This window comes from Felis catus, chromosome D1 (assembly GCF_018350175.1).
Source record: "Felis catus isolate Fca126 chromosome D1, F.catus_Fca126_mat1.0, whole genome shotgun sequence".
Taxonomy (NCBI): Eukaryota; Metazoa; Chordata; class Mammalia; order Carnivora; family Felidae; genus Felis; species Felis catus.
Window position 1 is genome coordinate 691,677 of NC_058377.1, and position 20,099 is coordinate 711,775.

The following is a 20,099-nucleotide window of genomic DNA, read 5'->3' on the forward strand; positions in this document are numbered from 1 at the left end:
GAGGCCGGAGCCCCGCCCCCGGCGCCTATTGGCTGCCCGGCGCGCCGTGGTTTCGGTCGCCAAGGACGCGGCGTCCGTTGGTTGCCAAGATGGCGGCGGCGTCGGCTGGGCTGCTGCCGCCCCCTCTGCCGGTGCCGGGCAAGGTCGCCGCCGCCACAGCTACCGTCGCTGCTGCACGGGAACCGGGGCTGCCGCGGCCAAGCCTCCCGCGCCCGTGACGCGAGGCCTGAGAGACGGAGTTGGGGGGAGGGGGGCCGAGGAGGACTACGGGGCCGGGGCTGCCATGAGGGAGGCGCCGGCGGCGGGCCGGACGGCGGCGCTGAGGTGAAGGATGCTGGCCTGGAGGCCTGGAGCCCGGAGCGCGGTTGCGGCGCGCGGCACCGAGTCTTCGGACGCCCGCGACGGAGCCCCCCTTAGCCCCCGCTCGGGCCGCGAGTGCCGCCGGCCTGGCGCCGACCTGTATCCTTCCAGGAGGCGGCGGGGGCCGGGTGCGCGGAGGTGACTGGGGTGCGCGCGGGCGGGGACGGGCAAGGGTGAGCAGGGTGACGGCGGTGCGCGGAGGTGACGGGGATCGGTGGCTGGGGTGAGGGCGGTGCGTGGAGGTGATGGGGATGGGCGGCTGGGATGACGGCGGTGGGGCGGCGGGGGTGACGGCCGTGCGTGGAGGTGACGGAGATGGGCGGCTGGGGTGACGGCGGCGGGGCGGCGGGTCCCCGGCCCCGCGAATGAAGCTGCGCGCGGGACGCCCCCACCCGGCTCCGACCCGCTCAGCCCGGCTGACGAAGCTGTGCCGGGCCCCGCGGACGGAGGCGCGGAGCCGGGACCCGGCTTCTCTTCCCTAGGACTCGGTGCAGCCCACTTTCGGTCGAAAATTGTGCGAGTTTTGTTGTCCGAATCCGTTGGCCGATTTGAGTCCTGCAGAGCACGGCAGCACAGTCAGAATTAGGCCCTGTGTCCACGAAGGGCGCGTTGGCGGCGGTGGGGACCGTCCGCAAACGAGCGGGGAACGGCGTGTCTCCTGTTCCAGTTCGTCACACGTCCGGGTCGGTCTCTCTCTGTCTCTCTCTGTGTCTCTGTCTCTGTCTCTCTCTCAGACACACACACACACACACACACACACACACACACACACACACACACGGAGTATGAGTGGGGGAGGGGCAGCCCCAGAATCTGAACCAGGCTCCAGGCTCCGAGCTGCCAGCACAGAGCGCGACGCTGGGCTTGAACTCTCGAGCTGTGAGATCATGGCCTGAGCCCGAGTGGGACGCTTAACCAGCTGAGCCCCCCGGGCGCCCCTACGGCAGTAGAAATATTGCTGCACCCACCTTGCCTCTTTCTTCCCTGCCCAGTCTCCTACCCTACTCTTGATTCCCTGCACATGCTCTCTCGCCAACACCCTTGGTTCTTCGCAGCCCTGGTCTTCGGCCTCAACCACCCCGTAGCTACTACAGTCCTACTTCTCTGTTCCTTCACTCGAGTAAGAAAAATGCTGCAGAGGAGAATCGCAGAACCACGCAGACTACCAGTTTCCAGCTTTACCTGAACAAGAACAGGGTCCTCCGTTGTGCCTCTTAACGCCTGTGCCAGGTCGACGAGTGGACTGTCCTTCCACTTCCTAAGACAGCAGCACCACGAAGGCTCTCAGGTCCCTCCTCACAAACCCCACAAACTCCCATACTCCCAAGCACCACCCCTACCCCCTACCTTGTTTCCGGCTCACTGATGGGATGTCACGGTGGAAGGTGCGTCTGTTCACCTGTGCCCTTATTTGCATAGCTTTTCTTCTCCTCAGCACCCCTGGATTGCAAGTTATCCCACCGCTCTTATAATTTACCTTCAACTGCTGATGCCATTCTTTCCTTCCCTACAGCTTTATAAACACACTCAGGTCTTGACTATCCTTAAAATTAACTAAGACTTGGGGCGCCTGGGTGGCGCAGTCGGTTAAGCGTCCGACTTCAGCCAGGTCACGATCTCGCGGTCCGTGAGTTCGAGCCCCGCGTCGGGCTCTGGGCTGATGGCTCGGAGCCTGGAGCCTGTTTCCGATTCTGTGTCTCCCTCTCTCTCTGCCCCCCCCCCCCGTTCATGCTCTGTCTCTCTCTGTCCCAAAAATAAATAAACGTTCTCCCTCTCTCTCTGCCCCCCCCCCGTTCATGCTCTGTCTCTCTCTGTCCCAAAAATAAATAAACGTTGAAAAAAAATTTTTTTAAATTAACTAAGACTCAAACCCCTTGATCCTAAGAACCCTTTTAACTTTATTCTAGTATCTTCTCAGTCTCTGTATTCAGACCTCTGAAAAGAATAATCTAAATTTGCCATCTCTACCTTGTGTCACACTTGGTACTGCCTTCCGAAATAAACTTAAGTTAATAAAATAGAAGTATAAAGTTGTAAAAGAATACAGACAGAAAATAGAATCTCCTATTTTTTTTCATGTGTTTGAAGGTATAGGACGTTTACCTTTGGGAAGGAAAGAAATTTTAAAGAAAAGCTACTTCAAAGATGACTCATTAGTTTAAAACTTTAGTGTAAGGAGAAATTGTGTCAGTGCAATGAACTGGGGAAAATACTTCCACCATAGTAGATGATTAATGTCTACACTGTCTACACTACACTACAACACTAAAAACTATTTTATATATATATATATATATATATATATATATATATATATATATATATATATATATCTTGTCCTGTATGTCTGTGGAGAATGTATATGTATGTATACACATATATATATATGTGTATATATATATATATGTATATATATATGTATATATATACATATATATGTATGTATATGTATGTATATATATATACACATATATATACATATATATGTATGTATATACATATATATGTATATAAACATATGTATACATATATGTATACATATATGTATACATATATATATGTATATAAACAACACCAAAAACTATAATATATATATATATATATATATATATATATATATATATATATATCTTGTCCTGTATGTCTGTGGAGAATTTTCTCCAAGGAAATGGTTCAGTGAGGTTTTATTAAGCCATTACTATATTCTAAGCACCATGCCATGCATTGGAATTCTAGAAATGTAGAGACAGATATTTGTAGCATGTACTCAGGAAGATGTCAAGTTCTCCAGTGCCAAAAAATAGGAGAGGAACTGTGTGCGGTGGCCCCAGGCAGATGTGGGGAGTTAGCCAAGGAGGTGCTGGGCGGTGGTAATGGTATGAAGCGCCCCGTCTGTTCCGTCAGTGTCTTCATGTGTCTGGACGTAGGATTCATGCAGGGAAACGTTGAAAATTGAAGCTGAACAAACAGACCGGATTATAAAATGCTTTATATACTGGGTCTAGAGATAGAGAATTTATTGCAAATGTGACAGGGAGCTATAGAGAACAACAAAGAATGAGAAATCCAATCCAGATTTGCATTTAGCTGGTTTTGTGGAGGCTCGTAATGAATGTAAAGTTATGCAGTCTCATTATCTGAATTCATAATACCTAAAAGTACAATTTTTTCCCCAGGGAAAGTGAGATGTGTCTTCAGTTCTAATACTAATTCAGAATCTTTTTTACGTAAAACATTTGCTGGCTATATGCTAACACTAATGTATACACGTATTAATTGTTCTGCAAAAAATCATTGCATCGTTAATATGAGGCTGTGATTACATCTATCAGATAGCACTGACACTCATCCACTGAAGACGTGAGCCATTGTCCTTAACTTTGTGCTATCATTAGAGACATGAAAATCCATCTAGAGAAAAATTTGGAAGAAGAGCGCCAGATATTACTGCAGCAACAAAAAATATGTCGAAATCGAGCTCGTAAATATTTTGTGGAATCAAACCGGAGAAAAAAGTAAGTAATTGTATTTTCTTCAGAATTGTAGAAAATCAAAGTCATTATAAATTAATAGTTTCTCTACTTTGTAGCGTTTTATGAACTTAAGTCGTGACATTGCTTTGTCTGTAAAACACTGATCAAGATTTTTGTCCCTTCATAAATTTTCTTACCGTTTTTTTGCCTAAAGCACAAAGATGTTGGTATGTTGTCTAATTCCACTGACTGTGACCATGGCAGTCTTGTCTTGTCATAGAACTTCCTATAACAGTGTCATGTGACTGCAAAATGTACTGTTCTCTTTGTCTTCCGTATCATTTCATGGCAAATTAAAAGATGACCAATTAGAGCCTTAGTCTCTAATGGAATGTAACTTGATTTTGTTATTCACTTCTATATAATTTTTTATATGGCTGTCTTCATTCATCCAATCAGAAAAATGGGGGAAAATATAAACAATTGTGGAAATATGATACAAAGAATATTATAAATGACTTCCATAAAAAAATGCAGTTTTCTAGTGTAAACTGGAAGCCTAATAAAGTAAAAGTGTAAACCATCCAGTCACTGCTTCACATTTTTCAAGGTTTCTTTGAATTATTAGATTTTGGTTTTTTAGACAGATTGGTAACAATGTTTTTGCTACCTTGTCTATATTTCCACAATATGTCAATAGCAGCAAATCCCTAGCGTTTATCAACTGCATCATTAGGCATGTGTTGCAAATCCCATTTGGGGAATACAAAATTGTTTACCTGTAATTTTTTTCTGGCATGGTATTTCTCTTTAGATTAACTCTTTCATTATCTGGTATAAAGTTATTTAATGAAGTTTTGTTTTGTATTTGTGTCTTACTGTGTTTCCCCTACCTTTTGGCTCTGGGGACCTATAAAAGGCACGTGCCAGGTGTTCAATGAAGATGAATAGTCATATGTTGAAACATTCATGGGCTAGATCAAATATCTAGGTTTAAATCCTCGTTCCATGAGTTAGAGCAAGGTATTTAATCTCTCACCCTCAGTTTCTTGTTTTTATGATTGGAATCAATAACATGTAACTCAAGGGATTGTTATGTAGAGCAAAAAGGTAATGTTAGAAGAGGAATAGTTGAAAACGTGAAAAAATACGTATCACAGTGTCTGACCAGTGCTGCTTCTTCCTTATTTAGTTTATTTTGTTGATTGTCAATTGTGTGTTTTCTAATAATTGAGTTGCTTTGTAAAATAGTACAAAGTGACTTCCTGTTTTCTCTCATCAAATACTTTTCTCATCAAAAAAACAATTCTGATGTAGAAAGAAGAGAAATTTTGGTTTAAAATTCTAAGAGGACATTTTCCAATATAATTTAATTATGTTTTATTTTTGTTACCTTACAGTGCTGTGTAAAGACATGTAAAAATTTCCTTTTAAACACTAATTTCATTTTTTAAAAATTTTAAAAATTTTGTTATTTTTTTTAATGTTTATTTATTTTTGAGACAGAGACAGAGCATGAACAGGGGAGGGGGCAGAGAGAGGGAGACACAGAATCTGAAACAGGCTCTAGGCTCTGAGCTGTCAGCACAGAGCCTGACACGGGGTTCGAACCCACGAACTGTGAGATCATGACCTGAGCCTAAGTCGGACACTTAAACGACTGAGCCACCCAGGTGCCCCAAATCATTTCATTTTTTATAAAGGGGGCCAAGTTATTTGTGCACTCCTGAATTTCAAAATGTGTCTGTTATAATGGCCTTTTGGGCCTTGCTGTTATCTATTTATGTTTTACTTCATGTAAGTTTATGCTGTCCGCTCCCATCATGGTCACAGTTTCTGTCTAAAAACCATTTTTTCCTACAAGCAGAGCTGTTCTCCTTCCACTCTTAGGTAAGTTATACTTTGACATTGTCAGTGCTGTGTCCCCAGTAGTATTCAAAGAAAGTGTCCGTAGCATCAATTTTTCTTTATTTATTCCCATTCATTGCTTAAAATCACGCACATTTAATTTTCTTGTTATTTACTACTGCTTTGCTTTTCTATCTGCCAGTATTTTTCTTAAATGTTTTTATCACATTCTCAAGTTTTCCATTCTTTTATTCAGTATCTGTAGAACGGAGTCCCCTTTCTTTTACTCCAAGACCTCCTACCTTCTGTAGATACTGCCCCCATATGTACTGGCTATCTGTAGGCCTAATGCATAACTGGCATTCTGGGACTTCCCCTTTTTGCTCTTGGGGTTTGGAGACACAGTTTCTTATTTCCCATAGCATCCCTTTTGTTTTGTTTTATAACAGTTTGCTGGAGCACATCCAGCACATCCTCACATAGTTTTCTATTATGCTACTATGTAGACCAAGTAATCTTAAGATACACACACACACACACACACACACACACACACACACACACACAAAGAAATTAACTATTTCCTACATTTTTAAAAATTTCAATTTTGGAACTATCTTTTATCTATAACTAAAAAGGCATCTATTTACTGAACAAGCATAACTGGTTGAGTCCAAATGATTAAACATTATATCAAGAGAAAAAAAAATTTTGTTTATTCTATTATTAAACTTTAGAAATGACGATCTGATTTAATGTGACTTCATAAGGGTAAGAAATTGAAACAGATGTTAAGAAGAGTCCAAAAGGAGCCTCAGATAGTTGTGGTTTTCTTTAAGTTTGTTTTAATTTTGTTTGGTTTGTATTTTTTTTTTAATTTATTTGTTAAACTCCAAGTTAGTTAACATACAGTGTAGTGTTGATTCAGGAGTAGAACCCAGTGATTCATCACTTACATATGACACCCAGCGCTCATCCCAACAAGTGCCCTTCTTAATGCCCATCACCCATTTAGCCCATCCCCCCATCCACCTCCCCTCCAGCAACCCTCAGTTTGTTCTCTGTATTTAAGTCTCTTATGGTTTGCCTCCCTCTTGTTTTTATCTTATTTCTCCTTCCCATTCTCCTATCTTCTTCTATAGTGTTTCCTAAGCATATGAGTGAAATCATATGAAATTTGTCATTTGCTGACTTTGGTTCCATGGATCTGTGTGTTTATTTTTATACCAATATCATACTGTTTTGATTAGTCTAGGTTTGCAGCATAGTTTGAGATCAAGAAGTGTGATACCTCCAGCTCTGTTCTTTCTCAAGATTGTTTTGGCTCTTTGAGATCTTTTGTGGCTCCATATAAATTGTAGAATTATTCTGGTTTTATAAAATATCCCATTGGTATTTTGACAGGGATTGCATTGAATCTTTAGATTGCCTTGTGTGGTATGGACAGTCTAACAATATTAATTCTCCCAATCTGTGGTATGGACAGTCTAACAGTATTAATTCTCCCAATCCATGAGCACAGAACATCTTTCTGTTTGTTTGCATCTTCTTTTTTTTTTTTTTAATTATTTATTGGCAGGGGGAGCAAGCAAGAGAGGGGCAAAGAGAGGGGACAGAGGATCCAAAGTGGGCTCTGCACTGACAGGCTGACAGCAGTGAGCCCTATGTGGGGCCTGAGGTCACGAACCACAAGATCATGACCTGAGCTGAAGTCGGACGCTCAACCTCAACCGACTGAGCCACCCAGGGGCCCCTTATTTGCATCTTCTTGAGTTTCTTTCACCAACGTCTTCCAGTTTTCAGTGTAGAGGTCTTTCATCTCCTTGGTTACATTTATTGCCAGATATCTTATTCTTTTTGATGGAATAATAAATGGGATTGTTTTCTTGATTCTCATTATTAGTGCATAGAAATGAAATGGATTTCTGAATATTGATTTTGTATCCGTAACTTTACTGAATTTGTAGATTCATTCTAGCAGTCTTTTGGTGGATTCTTTAGGGTTTTCTGTATATAATATCATGTCATCTGCCAATAGTGACAGTTTTGTTTCTGTCTTTCCGATTTGAATGACTTTTTTTTTCCTTGCCTAATTGCCATGTCTGGGACTTCCAGTACTCTATTGAATACTAGTGCCACGAGTGAGCATCCCTGTTCTTAGAGGATCACCATTATGATGTTAACGGTGGGATTGTCATATATGGCCTTTATTATGTTTAGGTACATTCTTTTCTACCCACTTCGTTGAGTGGTTTTTATCATAAATGTTGACTTTTGTCATGCTTTTTCTGCATCTATTGAGATGTTCATATAATTTTTATCTTTCATTTTGTTAATATAGTGAATCATTTTAATTGATTTGCAGATGTTGAACCAAGCTTGCATCCCTGGAATATATCCCAGTTGATTCTGGTGTATGACTCTTTTTTTTTTTTCTTTTTCTTTTTTAAAGTTAATTTATTTATTTTGAGAGAGAGAGAGAGAGAGAGAGAGAGAGAGAGAGAGAGAGAGAGAGAGAGAGAAAGACACGAGAGGGACAGAGAGAGAATCCCAACCAGGCTCTGCACTGTCAGCGCAGAGCCCAGTGTGGGGCTTGATCTTATGAACCATTAGATCGTGACTTGAGCCAAAATCAAGAGTTGGACTGTTAACCAACTGAGTCACCCAGGCGGCCATGGTTTATGATCCTTTTAACGTATTGTTGGAATTGGTTTGCTAATATTTGTTGATTTTTACATCTGTGTTCGTCAAGGATGTTGGCCTGTAATTTCCTTTTTTTGTGATGTTCTTGTGTAGTTTTGCTCTCAGGGTAATGCTGACCTTGTAGAATTTGTTTGGAAGCTTTCCTTCCTATTCTATTTTTTGGAAGAGTGTGAGAAGTATAGGTATTAAATCTTCTTTGAATGTTTGGTAGACAATACCAGTAAAGCCATCTGGTCCTGGACTTTTGTTTTTTGGGGGATTTTTGATTACTGATTCATTCTCCTTACTAATAATTGGTCTGTTCTGATTTTCTGTTTCGTCATGATTCAGTCTTGGAAGATTGTGTGTTCCTAAGAATTTTTTCATTTCTTCTATGTTTTCCAATTTGTTGATGTATAATTGCTCCTAGTAATCTGGTATGATCCTTTGTATATCTGTGATATCACTTGTAATTTCTCCTCTTTCATTTCTGATTGTATTTGTTTGAGTCCTCTCTCTTCTGTTCTTGGTTAGTCTAGCTAAGGATTTGTTGATTTTATCTTTTCAGAGAACCAGGTCTTAGTTTCAGTGATCTTTTCTATTGTCCTTTTAGTCTCTCTGCATTTCTTTCTCCTCTGATCTATATTATTTTCCTTCTTCTAGTTTGGGGGTTTGTTTGTTCTTTTTCTAGTTCCTGTAGGTGTAAAGTTAGATTGACATTTTTCTTGTTTTTTGAGGTAGACCTGTATTGTTATGAACTTACCGCTTAGACCCGCTTTTGCTATATATAGATTTTGGTATGTCATATTTCTGTTTTCATTTGTCTCTAGATTTTTTTTTTAATTTCTTCCTTGATTTTTTCTCTTACACAGCTGCTCAGTAACATATTGTTAAACTCCACATATTTATAGTTTTCCCATTTATCTTCTTGTAATTAATTTCTAGTTTTATACTATTGTAGCTGGAAAAGATGCTTGATATGATTTCAGTCTTCTTGAATTCATTGAGACTTGTTTTGTTGTCCAATGCATGATCTATTCAAGAGAATGTTTAATGGGCACTTGAGAAGAATGTGTATGCTGCAACTTTTGGATTGAATGTTCTGTGTATATTTATTAAGTCTGTGTAGTCTAATGTGTTTTTTAAGGCTGATGTTTCCATATTGACTTTTTTATCTGAATGATCTATTGATTAATGAAAGTGGGTATTGAAGTTTCCTACTGTTATTGTATTGCTTTCATTTTCTCTCTTTAGGTCTGTTAAAATTTGCTTTATATATTTTGGTGCTTGTACATTGGTTTCCTATGTATTTATAAATTTTATGTTTTCTTGCTGGATTGACCCTTTTGTCATTATACAGTACCCTCTTTGCCTTAAATTACAGTCTTTGTTTTCAAGTCTCTTTTGTCTGATATGAGTATAGCTCCTCCATCTTTCTTTTCATTTTCATTTGCATGGAATATCTTTTTGCATCCCTTTCTTTCAGTCCATGCATGCTTATTTCTGAAGTTAGTCTCTTGTAGGCAGCATGTAGATAGGTCTTGTTTTTCTTTTTTCTTTTTTTTTTTTTTTTAATCTCTTCAGTCACTGTCTTTTGATTGGTGAATTTAGGCCATTTACTTTTAAAATAGTTATTGGTAAGTATACACTTATTGCCATTTTGCTCATTGTTTTATGGCAATTTTATTGTTCTTTCTTGTTTCTTCTCTTGTCTTTTGTGATTTGGCTTTCTATAGTGTCATGTTTAGATTCCTTTCTTATTTTCTTTTGTGTATTTGTTATAAGTTTTTTCCTTGTGATTGCTGTCAGATTCACATAAAATATCATATGTAAATAACAGTCTGTTTTAAGTTGATAGCAACTTAATTTTAAGCATATTCCAAAACTTTACCTTTTTACAACACCCCCCCCAGCTTTTATATTTTCAGTAACACATTTTACATCTTTTTGTCCTATGTTTCCTTTAATTAATTATTGTACTTTTAATAATTTTAACTACTTTTGTCTTTTAACCTTCATGCTAGCTTTATAAGTGATTGATCTACTACCTTTGTTATATATTACCTTTTCCAGTAAGGTTTTTACTTTTCTGTGTTTTCTTATTAATTAGTGCCATTTCTTTTCAGCTGAAAGAAGACCCTTTAATGCTTCTTACAGAGCTGGTTTGGTGGCGATGAACTCCTTTAACTCCAAATCTGTCCTTCAATCCTGAGTGGTAACTTCACTGTGTAGAGAATTCTTGATTGAAAGATTCTGTTTTCTTTCAGCATCTTAAATATGTCATGCCACACCCTTCTGGCCCATAATGTTTCTGCTGGAAATTCTGCTGTGAGTTTTTGGGGTTTCCCCTTGTGTGTAACAAGTTGTTTTTCTCTTGCTGCTTTTAGGATTCTCTCTTTGTCCTTAACTTTTATCATTTTGATTTTAATATGTCTCAGTGTAGATTTCTTTGTGTTCATCTTATTTGGAACTCTCTGGGCTTCCTGGACTTAGATGTCTGATTCCTTCCCCTGATTGAAGAAGTTTTCAACCATTATTTCTCACATAATTTTTCTGGCTCTTTCCTCTGTCTTCTTCTTCTGGGATCTCTATAATGCGAACATTATTCTGCTTGATAATTGTCCCAAAGGTCCCTTAGGGTATCGTCACTGTTCTTAATTCATTTTTACATTTGCTGCTCAGTCTCTGTGAGTTTCATTGCTTTGTTTTCCAACTTACCGATTTGTTCGACCTCATTCAGGCTGCTGTTGAACCCTTCTAGTGAATTTTTCAGTTCAGTTACAACTTTCTGTTCAGTTACAACTTCTGTTACAAGTTCAGTTCAGAATCTCTTATTCCTCCAGCAAACATTGCATACCTTTTATGTTTCTGTCTCTTTGTTGAGGTTCTCTCCATGTTCATCCATTTTTCTCTGAAGTTCGGTGAACTTTATAACTATTACTTTAAACTCTTTATTAGGCAGATTACTTATCACCATTTCATTTAGTTTTTTCCTTTTTTTAATTTTTTTTTTACATTTATTCATTTTTGAGAGACAGAAAGAGCACAAGCGGGGGAGGGACAGAGAGAGAAGGAGACACAGAATCTGAAGCAGGCTCCAGGCCCTGAGCTATCAGCACAGATCCTGATGTGGGGCTCAAACTCACAAACCGCGAGATCATGACCTGAGCCGAAGTTGGACACTTAACCAACTGAGCCACCCAGGCGCTCCTCATTTAGTTTTTTCTGTGGTATTATCTTGTTCTTTCTTTTGGAACGTATTTGTTTTTCTCCTCCTTTTTCTTGATGCTCTGTGTTTGTTTCTATATATTTAGGTAAGACAGCCACCTCTCCCAGTCTGGAAGGGGTAACCTTATGTAAGAGATGTCTTACGAGGCTCAAAAGTGCAGTATCCTCTGGTCACCAGAGCATGGCACTCAAGGATGGTCTTCTGTGTGGGCTGTGTGCACCCTCTTACTATAGTGAGGCCATAGCTGTGCGTGCTAGTGGGTGGGGCCGGGACTCAGTCTCGCTGCAGGAAGCCCCTGTGACTGCTGTCATGGGTTGGCAGGTAGGGGTGGCTCCCGACCCCAGTTGCAAAGCACATTCCTGACTGCAGCACATTGGTGGGCACAGCTCTCAGGGGCATAGGCATTGGTGCTAGCAGATTAGAGGAAGAATTCCACAAGGGTGCTCCCTGGTACTAGAATTAGGAAGGTAAACTGAGTGGCTTCTGCCATTGTCTCTTTCCCCAGGGGAAAGTCCCTGCTGTTTCCAGTCCCTCCCACAGACTTTTTAAGGTGAACGAATGGGTCTCCTTTCCCTATTGTCTGTGTGCAGTTCAGACTAGTGTTTGAGTCTGTGCCAAAGCCCGTTAGAGTGAGTTTTCTGTTCCCTATGGTTTTATAGTTTTCCTGAACATAATCCCTGTTCACTGTTCCTCTCTCCTGTGCAGGATCTAAGGTTTGGGATATGGCGTTGGACTCTCTTACTCCTCCAGCAAACATTGCATACCTTTTATATCCCTTCTGATTGTGACCCATAGCAGCTGGGGTGTTGTTTTCCCCTAACAAGTTCGTGTTTCTGCCTCCCTCTCTTACCGATGTTGCCCTTTTATCCTTTGTTGTGGAGGCTCCGTTCATTCCATTTTCAGGTCCCTTTCAGTGGGAATTATTCCACACATAGTTGTAGATTTGTGTCCAGGGAAGGACATGGTTCAGGACTTGCTGTGCTGCTATCTTGGACCCAACTCAACCTCCAAATAGTTTTAAAATACTAATGTAAGCATATAGACTTAAAAGATCAGATTATCAGACAAAATTCCTATGTAACTAACTGGCAGAAAAAGAGAAAAAAAGGACAGAATGGGGAAATTTTCCCAAATAAAGAGAACAAAAACTACCAGGTAATAAATGAAGGGCAAATACTTTGGAAGAGTCGCTAAAATTTGTAAGACAGATTTCTTAAATATCATAAAGGCAGAAGAAAATTAGCTAGAGAATCATGTAATGAATTACCTGGTGAACATGAAATATGGGGTAACTGCATTATCTGTTTGGGAAAATGATGAAGTTTGAAGTTTCCCATGAAGCCGGAAATATATACCCTTAGAATAAATAAGAAGAAATTATACTTTACATAGTAAGTCATGTCTATCAAACCTCTACATGTGGATATATATCGTAAGCTAAAAAATATAAATAGATTCAAGTAGGTTTAGATATCAGTAGGTGTAAATATCCATGGTTATATTATCCAGAATATATTAAAAGAAAAATTCAAGGAATTTAAGACATTTACAAGTGATTTTTGAACATTTAAAAATAATCTAGAAGACAGCCATTTATTCACTAAAGTAATATTTGCTGGGAGACTTAAAGATTTCATATACTGAAGAATAAAAAAGTAAATGCATGATTCCTGCCCTCAACTTACTAATAGTGAAGGAATAAAGGCTGGCAATGCTATGCGATGAATACTGTGACGTACTATGGAAGCACATTCACATAGTCCGGAACAAAGAACTTCTGTAAGTCTTGTTAGATGACCAGGAGTTATCCAGGCGGCCGGAGCAGGAAGGGAATTTAACTCAAAGAGGACAATATGTGGAGAGGTTTAATGTTATGGAATATAAGAGAGAAACGTTATGTGATTTACACACGGGAAAATGTGGAAGAGCATTAGGAGATGAAGCTATAGAGTGGGTAAGGAGATACTTCATAAAACCACTTGTGTGCTGATCTAAAAAGCAATTAAACCCTGTCCTTAGTACTCGGAGATGCTGTTGAAGGAGGAAGACCAGAGTGTCATGACTGCATTTACATTTTAGCTGATTACAGCCAAGGACTAGAGGATGAAATGAAAGCACCTGGAGACAAGAACAAAAGAACAAGTAGAGAGTTGTTACACTGACCTGGCAAGAAGCGGGGGAGGGCCACTGGGGGGTCTCAAGTCATGGGTGGTGCATAAGGAGCATTGTCAAAATGGGATACTTACGGATTTTGTAAACCTTAACATTTTTAATACCAGTCTTTCTAAATTTCTGTGATCTTTTATACAAATTATGATAAATTTTTTATTTTTCCTTTATGCCCTAGGATTATTATGATAAGCATCAAATATTCCCTGTTGTGTTGCTGTTTTGCCTTGAGCTGTTAACCTTTATTTAGTTTATAATAGTAGCCTGACAGGTAAGCTTGGTGAGTTTATCTATTAAAGATTTTCTCTCTATTGGCTGAAATTTCTTTTTTAAATTGAAGTCTTTATTTTAAGGTAGTTGTAGATTCACATGCCGTTGTAAAAAAAATAATAGAAATCCCATAATACCCTTTACTTAGTTTTCCCCAATGGTAACATTTTGCAAAACTATAGTTCAACCTCAAAACCAGAATAATGACACTTAGGCAGGCAAGATACAGAACATCGTCGCAGAGATTCCTGACGTTGCCTTTTATAGTGACACCCACTTCCCTCCCACTCCCACCCTCTGGAGATCACTAATCTGTTCTCATTTCATCTCAGGTTTTGCATTTCTAGAGCGCTCTATAAATGCCGTCATACTGTATGTAACCTTTAGTGATGGACTTTTTTCCCTTGGTGCAACACGCTGGGATCCGTCCAGGTTGTTGTGTGCACCAGCGGTTCACTGTTTTTATTGCTGAGTGTTCTCCGTGATGTGGGTGGTGCACCAAAGGGAGGTTAACCTGAAGGACATCTGGGTGATTTCCAGTTTGGGTTATGACAAATAAAGCTGCTGTAAATACTCATGTATATGTTTTGTGTGAACAGAAATTTTTATTTCTTTGGATAAATGACTGAAAATACAATTGCTGGATCATATGGTGATTGCATATTCGTGTTTTTAAAAAATTGCCAAACTGTTTTTCAGAGTGACTGTACCCATCACCACTGTAAGATTGATCAGTGTTTCACATCCTCACCAGCTGGTACCAGTGTTGTTAATAGTTTTTATTTTATCCATTTTTATGGGTGTGTAGTAATAGCTCATCGTATTAATTTTCATTTCCCTAATGGCTAATGATGACAATATCTTTTCATGTCCGTATTTGCTATCTATCCTCTTTAATGAAGTTTCTCTTAATGTCTTTTGTACATTTTCTAATTAGATTACTTGCTGTTTTACTGTTGAATGTCAGAGAACTGTATACATTCTAGATACTTTGTCAGGCATGTGCTCCTCTGGAGCTTAGCTTTTCATCTCCTTAGTTGGGTCTTTCCCAGAGCACAAGTTATTATTTCTATGAAGTCCAATTTATCCACTTTTCTTTTTATAGATTGTGCTTTGATGTCAAGTCTAAGAACTCTGTGCTTAACGACCTAGATCTTAAAAATTTTCTCTTTTTCCTAAACGTTCTATTTTAATGTTTTATAGTTAAGTCCATGATTCATTTTTAAAAAATTTTTTTAAGTTTATTTATTTTGAGAGAAAGAGAGAGGAGAGAATCCCAAGCAGGCCCATGCAATCAGCACAGAGCCCGACACAGGACTAGAACCCACAAACCGTGAGATCATGACCTGAGCCAAAATCAAGAATCAGACACTTAACCAAATGAGCCACCCAGGCACCCTCCCCCCATGATTCATTTTGAGTTAACTTTTGTATAAGGTGTGAGACTTAGGACCCCCTCATCAGAATTCAGTTGAGCGTATTCGTGTGGGTCTGTATCTGGGTTCTCTCTTCTGTTAATCTCTTTTGTTAAACCTCCACCAATACTTCAGTTTTTATTGTGATTATGTAGCTATATAATATGTAGTTATATAATTATTCTTGTGTAATAAGGTAGGTCTTCAAATCACATAGACTGATTCCTCCCACTTTATTCTTTTTCAGAATTATTTTAGGTATTCTAATTCCTTTGCCTTTATATATAAAATGTAGAATAATCTTATCTGTATCTGCAAAAAACATTGATGAGTTTTTTAATAAGAATTGCATTATACCTTTACATCTATGTGGTGTGGAGAGAACTGACATCTTTTCTTTAATCAATCTGAGTTTTTTATTTCAGTTATTGTATTTTTCAGTTCTAACATTTTCAATTGGCTCTTCATAGTGATTCTGTAATCATCTATTCTTGAGGCTATTTTTTTCATTTGCAAACATGTTCATAATTGCTGATTGAGCACTTTTATCAATCATGGCTGCTGTAAAATCTTTGTCAGATAATTCTGACATCTCTGTCATTTTGGTGTTGATATCTGTTGTCTTTTTTCACTCAGTTTGAGATCTTCCTGGTTCTTGGAATAAGTGGTTTTCTATTAAAACCTGGACATTTTTGTATTATGTTATGAGAGTCTGGAACTTCCTAAAGTGTCACCTTTAGCTGGCTCTGGCACCATACCAGCTGGGGAAGGCGATGGGGGTGGACGCTGCCTCATTACTGACAGATGGAGGTGGCGGTCTAGTTCACCCCTCAGTCTCTGTGGACACCAGTTAGGGGAGGGGCCCCTTATTACTTCAGGGGACGTGGGAGTTTCCATTGACACCGCAGTGTGTGTGGCCTCATTACTGCTAGATGTTGACGGAGAAAGTCTTCCTCAGACACTACCCAGTTGGGCAGAGATGGGCAGAGACTCATCCTGCCAGACTCCGGACCTCTTTTCTGCTAATACCAGGTGATGAGGAGGGCCTCATTACCACCAGGTAGGGATGCAAGCCCGGCGTTCTGTTCAGCTTCTCTGACGTTATTCCAGCAGGAGGGCTGGGGGTGCCCTGTTACTGCCTGGCAAGCGTGGAAATCCAGGCCCCCCAGCAGCCTTTGCTGGCAAGGGAGGGAGCAGAGCCACAGTGTTTCTTCGGTGGTATTTGGATAGAGTGGTGGGCTGTTGAATAAAAGTTTTCTGTCTTGCTGGGTTGGCTTTTCCTCTCCTGGGGCTAGAGAGAGCAAGCTTCGTTTGGCTAGTTTATTTGTTTATTTTGTCTAAACCTGTTGACATATACACATTGCCTGATTCTTCCACTCCAAGTATGGGATATTTGAAGCCAAAAGAAAAACCAGGAAACTTACCATCGTGTCGTTCCTCAGGTCCCGGGGTCCATGGTTACTCTGCTTCCTTCTTTCCACCTTTTACTTTTTTATTCTTTTTTTAAATATATGTAATGTCTAGGATTTTTATTTGTACTTAGTGAGAGAAATGGCAAGAAGTATGTGTACTTCCATTTTACCTGAAGCAGAATTTGTTTCTTTTTGATGTTAGTATTTCTCTTTTAGAACTAGCCCCTTAGCCTTGCTTCTTTTGTATTTCTAATACATTATGACCTAGTAAATAGAAGATTTTCATTAGAACTGAATCTGAGATAAGAATATATGTGAATAAGGACCTAGGAGGCTCTCTAATGATTAAAACTTATGAACTTTAGTTAACTGATATTGGCACGGTTTTTCTGGCTGACATCTCAGTCTTTGAAAGAAGTGAGGTGCTGTTATGGTTTCCTTTTGCAGTCCGTGCGTTACTAGTCATGTGTGGGAAATCAGAGTATAGATCTTTGTTGTTTGTGTGTTTTTTCCTGCACTGGTGTCTTCATGGCTGTTTGAAACTTTCCGTTTATTTTCTTTTCCAGTCAAGGGAAAGTCAATCAGTTGGAAATATGATTTTTCAATACAGGTTTTTGGGATCTCAAATAATTTTAAGTGTTAACAAGTAAAGGATTAACTGTGACACGTGTTTCATTGACAAGCAGCGAAATGTGACAGTATATTCTTGTATTTAGTGTTATTTCTTATAAGCTATTGGCATTATCATGTATTTAAAATCTTATGCTTTATTCCTGAAAACTACTCTTTCTCCAGTTATAGTTTTTTAATTGGAGTGCTGTTTTGTTCTATTTTTAAATTTGATTTGTAATTATTTCAAAATATAGTTTTTAAACTTTTAAACTAAAAAAAATGATCATATCTCTAGAATATTGTACCTATTTAAATCTTAAATACAGTTCCATCCAGAAAAAAGACATACATTACAAAAGGCCAGCTTTCCAGTTCTGCCTGTGTCTCCTGTGACCTTAGGTGCTCTTAATACTATGCTTAGGTTCTCTTGCTAAAATTGTTGCCATGACAGTTATTTCTTCACTTTTTAAGAATATTTCCAGCAGAAGAAAATAATACTCCATAGTTGTAGACTCCTGGAAAAACAGAACAAACAATCTGACATGCGACCATCATGTGATGTGGGGCTCATATTGAGCCAAGGTGGTCTACATGTTTCATGAGGCAGAACTGTGCACGTTAAATAGACCCTTCAAAATTTGCTGAAATGAATTATTCTAGTAGCCAAGATAGGAAAATAATCTAAATGTTCATCAGCTGGCGAATATACAAAGAAAATGTGAGAGATACATACACCATGGAATATTATTTCAGTCTTAAAAAGAGGAGGATACCCTGCCATTTGTGACAACATGAATGAACCTGGAGGACATTATGCTAAGTGGAATGAGTCAGACACAGACAAAGACCACATGATCTCACTTATATGTGGAATCCAAAAAAGGTTGAACTGCAGAGAGGGGTGGGGGAAAAGGAGAGCTATTGATCAAAAAGAACAAACTTTGAGCTGTGAATAAGTTCTAGAAATCTCATGTACAGCATGGTGACTGTAATTAATTAATAGTGTATGGTATAGTTGAAATTTGCTAAATGAGTACACCTCCAGTTTGCTCATCAGCAAAAAGCAAAAGATAACTATAGGAGGAGAGGGATATGTCCACAGCTTTGGTTTGGACAATCATTTCACAGTGTTTACACATATAGACATTATATTGTACACCTTCAATATATACAATTTGTGGTTTTCTTTTCTTTTTTTTTAGTGTTTATTTTTTTGAGAGAGAGACAGAGCATGAGCAGGGGAGGGGCAGAGAGAGAGAGGGAGACACAGAATCTGAAGCAGGCTCTAGGCCCTGAGCTGTCAGCACAGAGCCTGATATGGGGCTCAAATTCATGAGCTGTGAGATCATGACCTGCGCTGAAGTCAGATGCTTAACTGACTGAGCCACCCAGGTGCCCCAGTTTATGTTTTCCAAGCACAAATCAGTAAATGAATTTTTTTAAGTTGCTGAGACAGGCCATGTTTCTTCCATGAAAAAGGCTAACTCCAAGGGGTTGCACTGAATGTGTAGATTTTGTGAGCAGGATCAACATTTTAACCATGTTTGTTGTTCCAATCCATGAGCATGGAATGTTTTTTCATTTTTTGTGTCTTCAATTTTGTTCACAAGCTTTGTGTAGTTTTCAGCATAGTTTTCAGCATGTAGATCTTTTATCTCTTTGGTTAGCCTTATTCCTAGGTATTTTAAGTTTTTTGGTGCAATTGTAAATGGGATTGATTCCTTGATTTCTCTGCTGTTTCATTATTGGTGTATAGATATGCAACTGATTTCTGTACATTGATTTTATACCCTGTGACTTTGCTGAATTCATGTATCAGTTCTAGCAGATTTTTCGTGGAGTCTTTTAGGTTTTCCATGTCGAGTATCATATCATCTGCCAATAGTGAAAGTTTGACTTCTTCCTTGCCAATTTGTATGCCTTTTATTTCTTTTTGTTACCTCATTGCTGAAGCTAGGACTTCCAGGACTATGCTGAATAACAGTGGTAAGAGTGGACATCCCTGTCATGTTCCTGACCTTAGGGGGAAAGCTCTCTGTTTCCTCAATGTGGATGGAACTAGAGTATATTATGCTAAGTGAAATAAGTCATTCAGGATAAATATCATATGATTTCACTCATGTGGAATGTAAGAAACACAACAGATGAACATAGGGGAAGGGAAGCAAAAATAAGATAAAAACAGAGAGGGGGAAAACTATAAGAGACTCTTAAATACAGAGAACAAACTGAGGGTTGCTAGAGGGAGGTGGGTGGGGGATGGGCTAAATGAATGATCAGCCTTAAGGAGGGCACTTGTCAGGATGTGTACTGGGTGTCATATGTAAGTGATGAATCAATGGGTTCTCGTGAAACCAATACTACAGTGTATGTTAACTAACTTGGAGTTAAATAAATAAATTGAAAAGACATAAAAAGTGATGATTACCTTAAAAAAAGACTGATTCCAGGGTTAATGGGAAGCAGCACCATGCTCTTCCAGCTCTGCCTTCTACAGTGGCAGGAGCAGGTGTCTTGTTTTTATCACCAGCCCCATCTGTTCCCAGAGTACTTACCACAATGCCTGGCACATAACTGCATGAAGGGGAGTCGGTGATGAGGGAAAGAACTACATCAGTCACCTCTACGA

General features: G+C 39.4%; 1 protein-coding gene across 15 annotated transcripts in view; it reads left to right on the forward strand.

Moving 5' to 3' along the window:
• The first annotated feature begins 59 nt into the window (after positions 1–59).
• Positions 60–20,099, forward strand: part of CEP126 (centrosomal protein 126) — a 103,171-nt gene continuing 83,131 nt past the window's right edge. For 5 of the 15 annotated variants that reach the window (XM_045038176.1, XM_019811193.3, XM_019811191.3 and 2 more), the window contains exons 1-2: positions 60–459; positions 3,756–3,875. In XM_045038176.1, the coding sequence (XP_044894111.1) occupies positions 332–459; positions 3,756–3,875 (248 nt within the window). In that variant the 5' untranslated portion in view covers positions 60–331. Of the gene's footprint in view, positions 460–3,755; positions 3,880–13,939; positions 14,033–20,099 lie in introns of those variants that run through there. The other 10 variants (XM_045038177.1, XM_045038183.1, XM_045038181.1 and 7 more) reach the window with 4 other exon arrangements.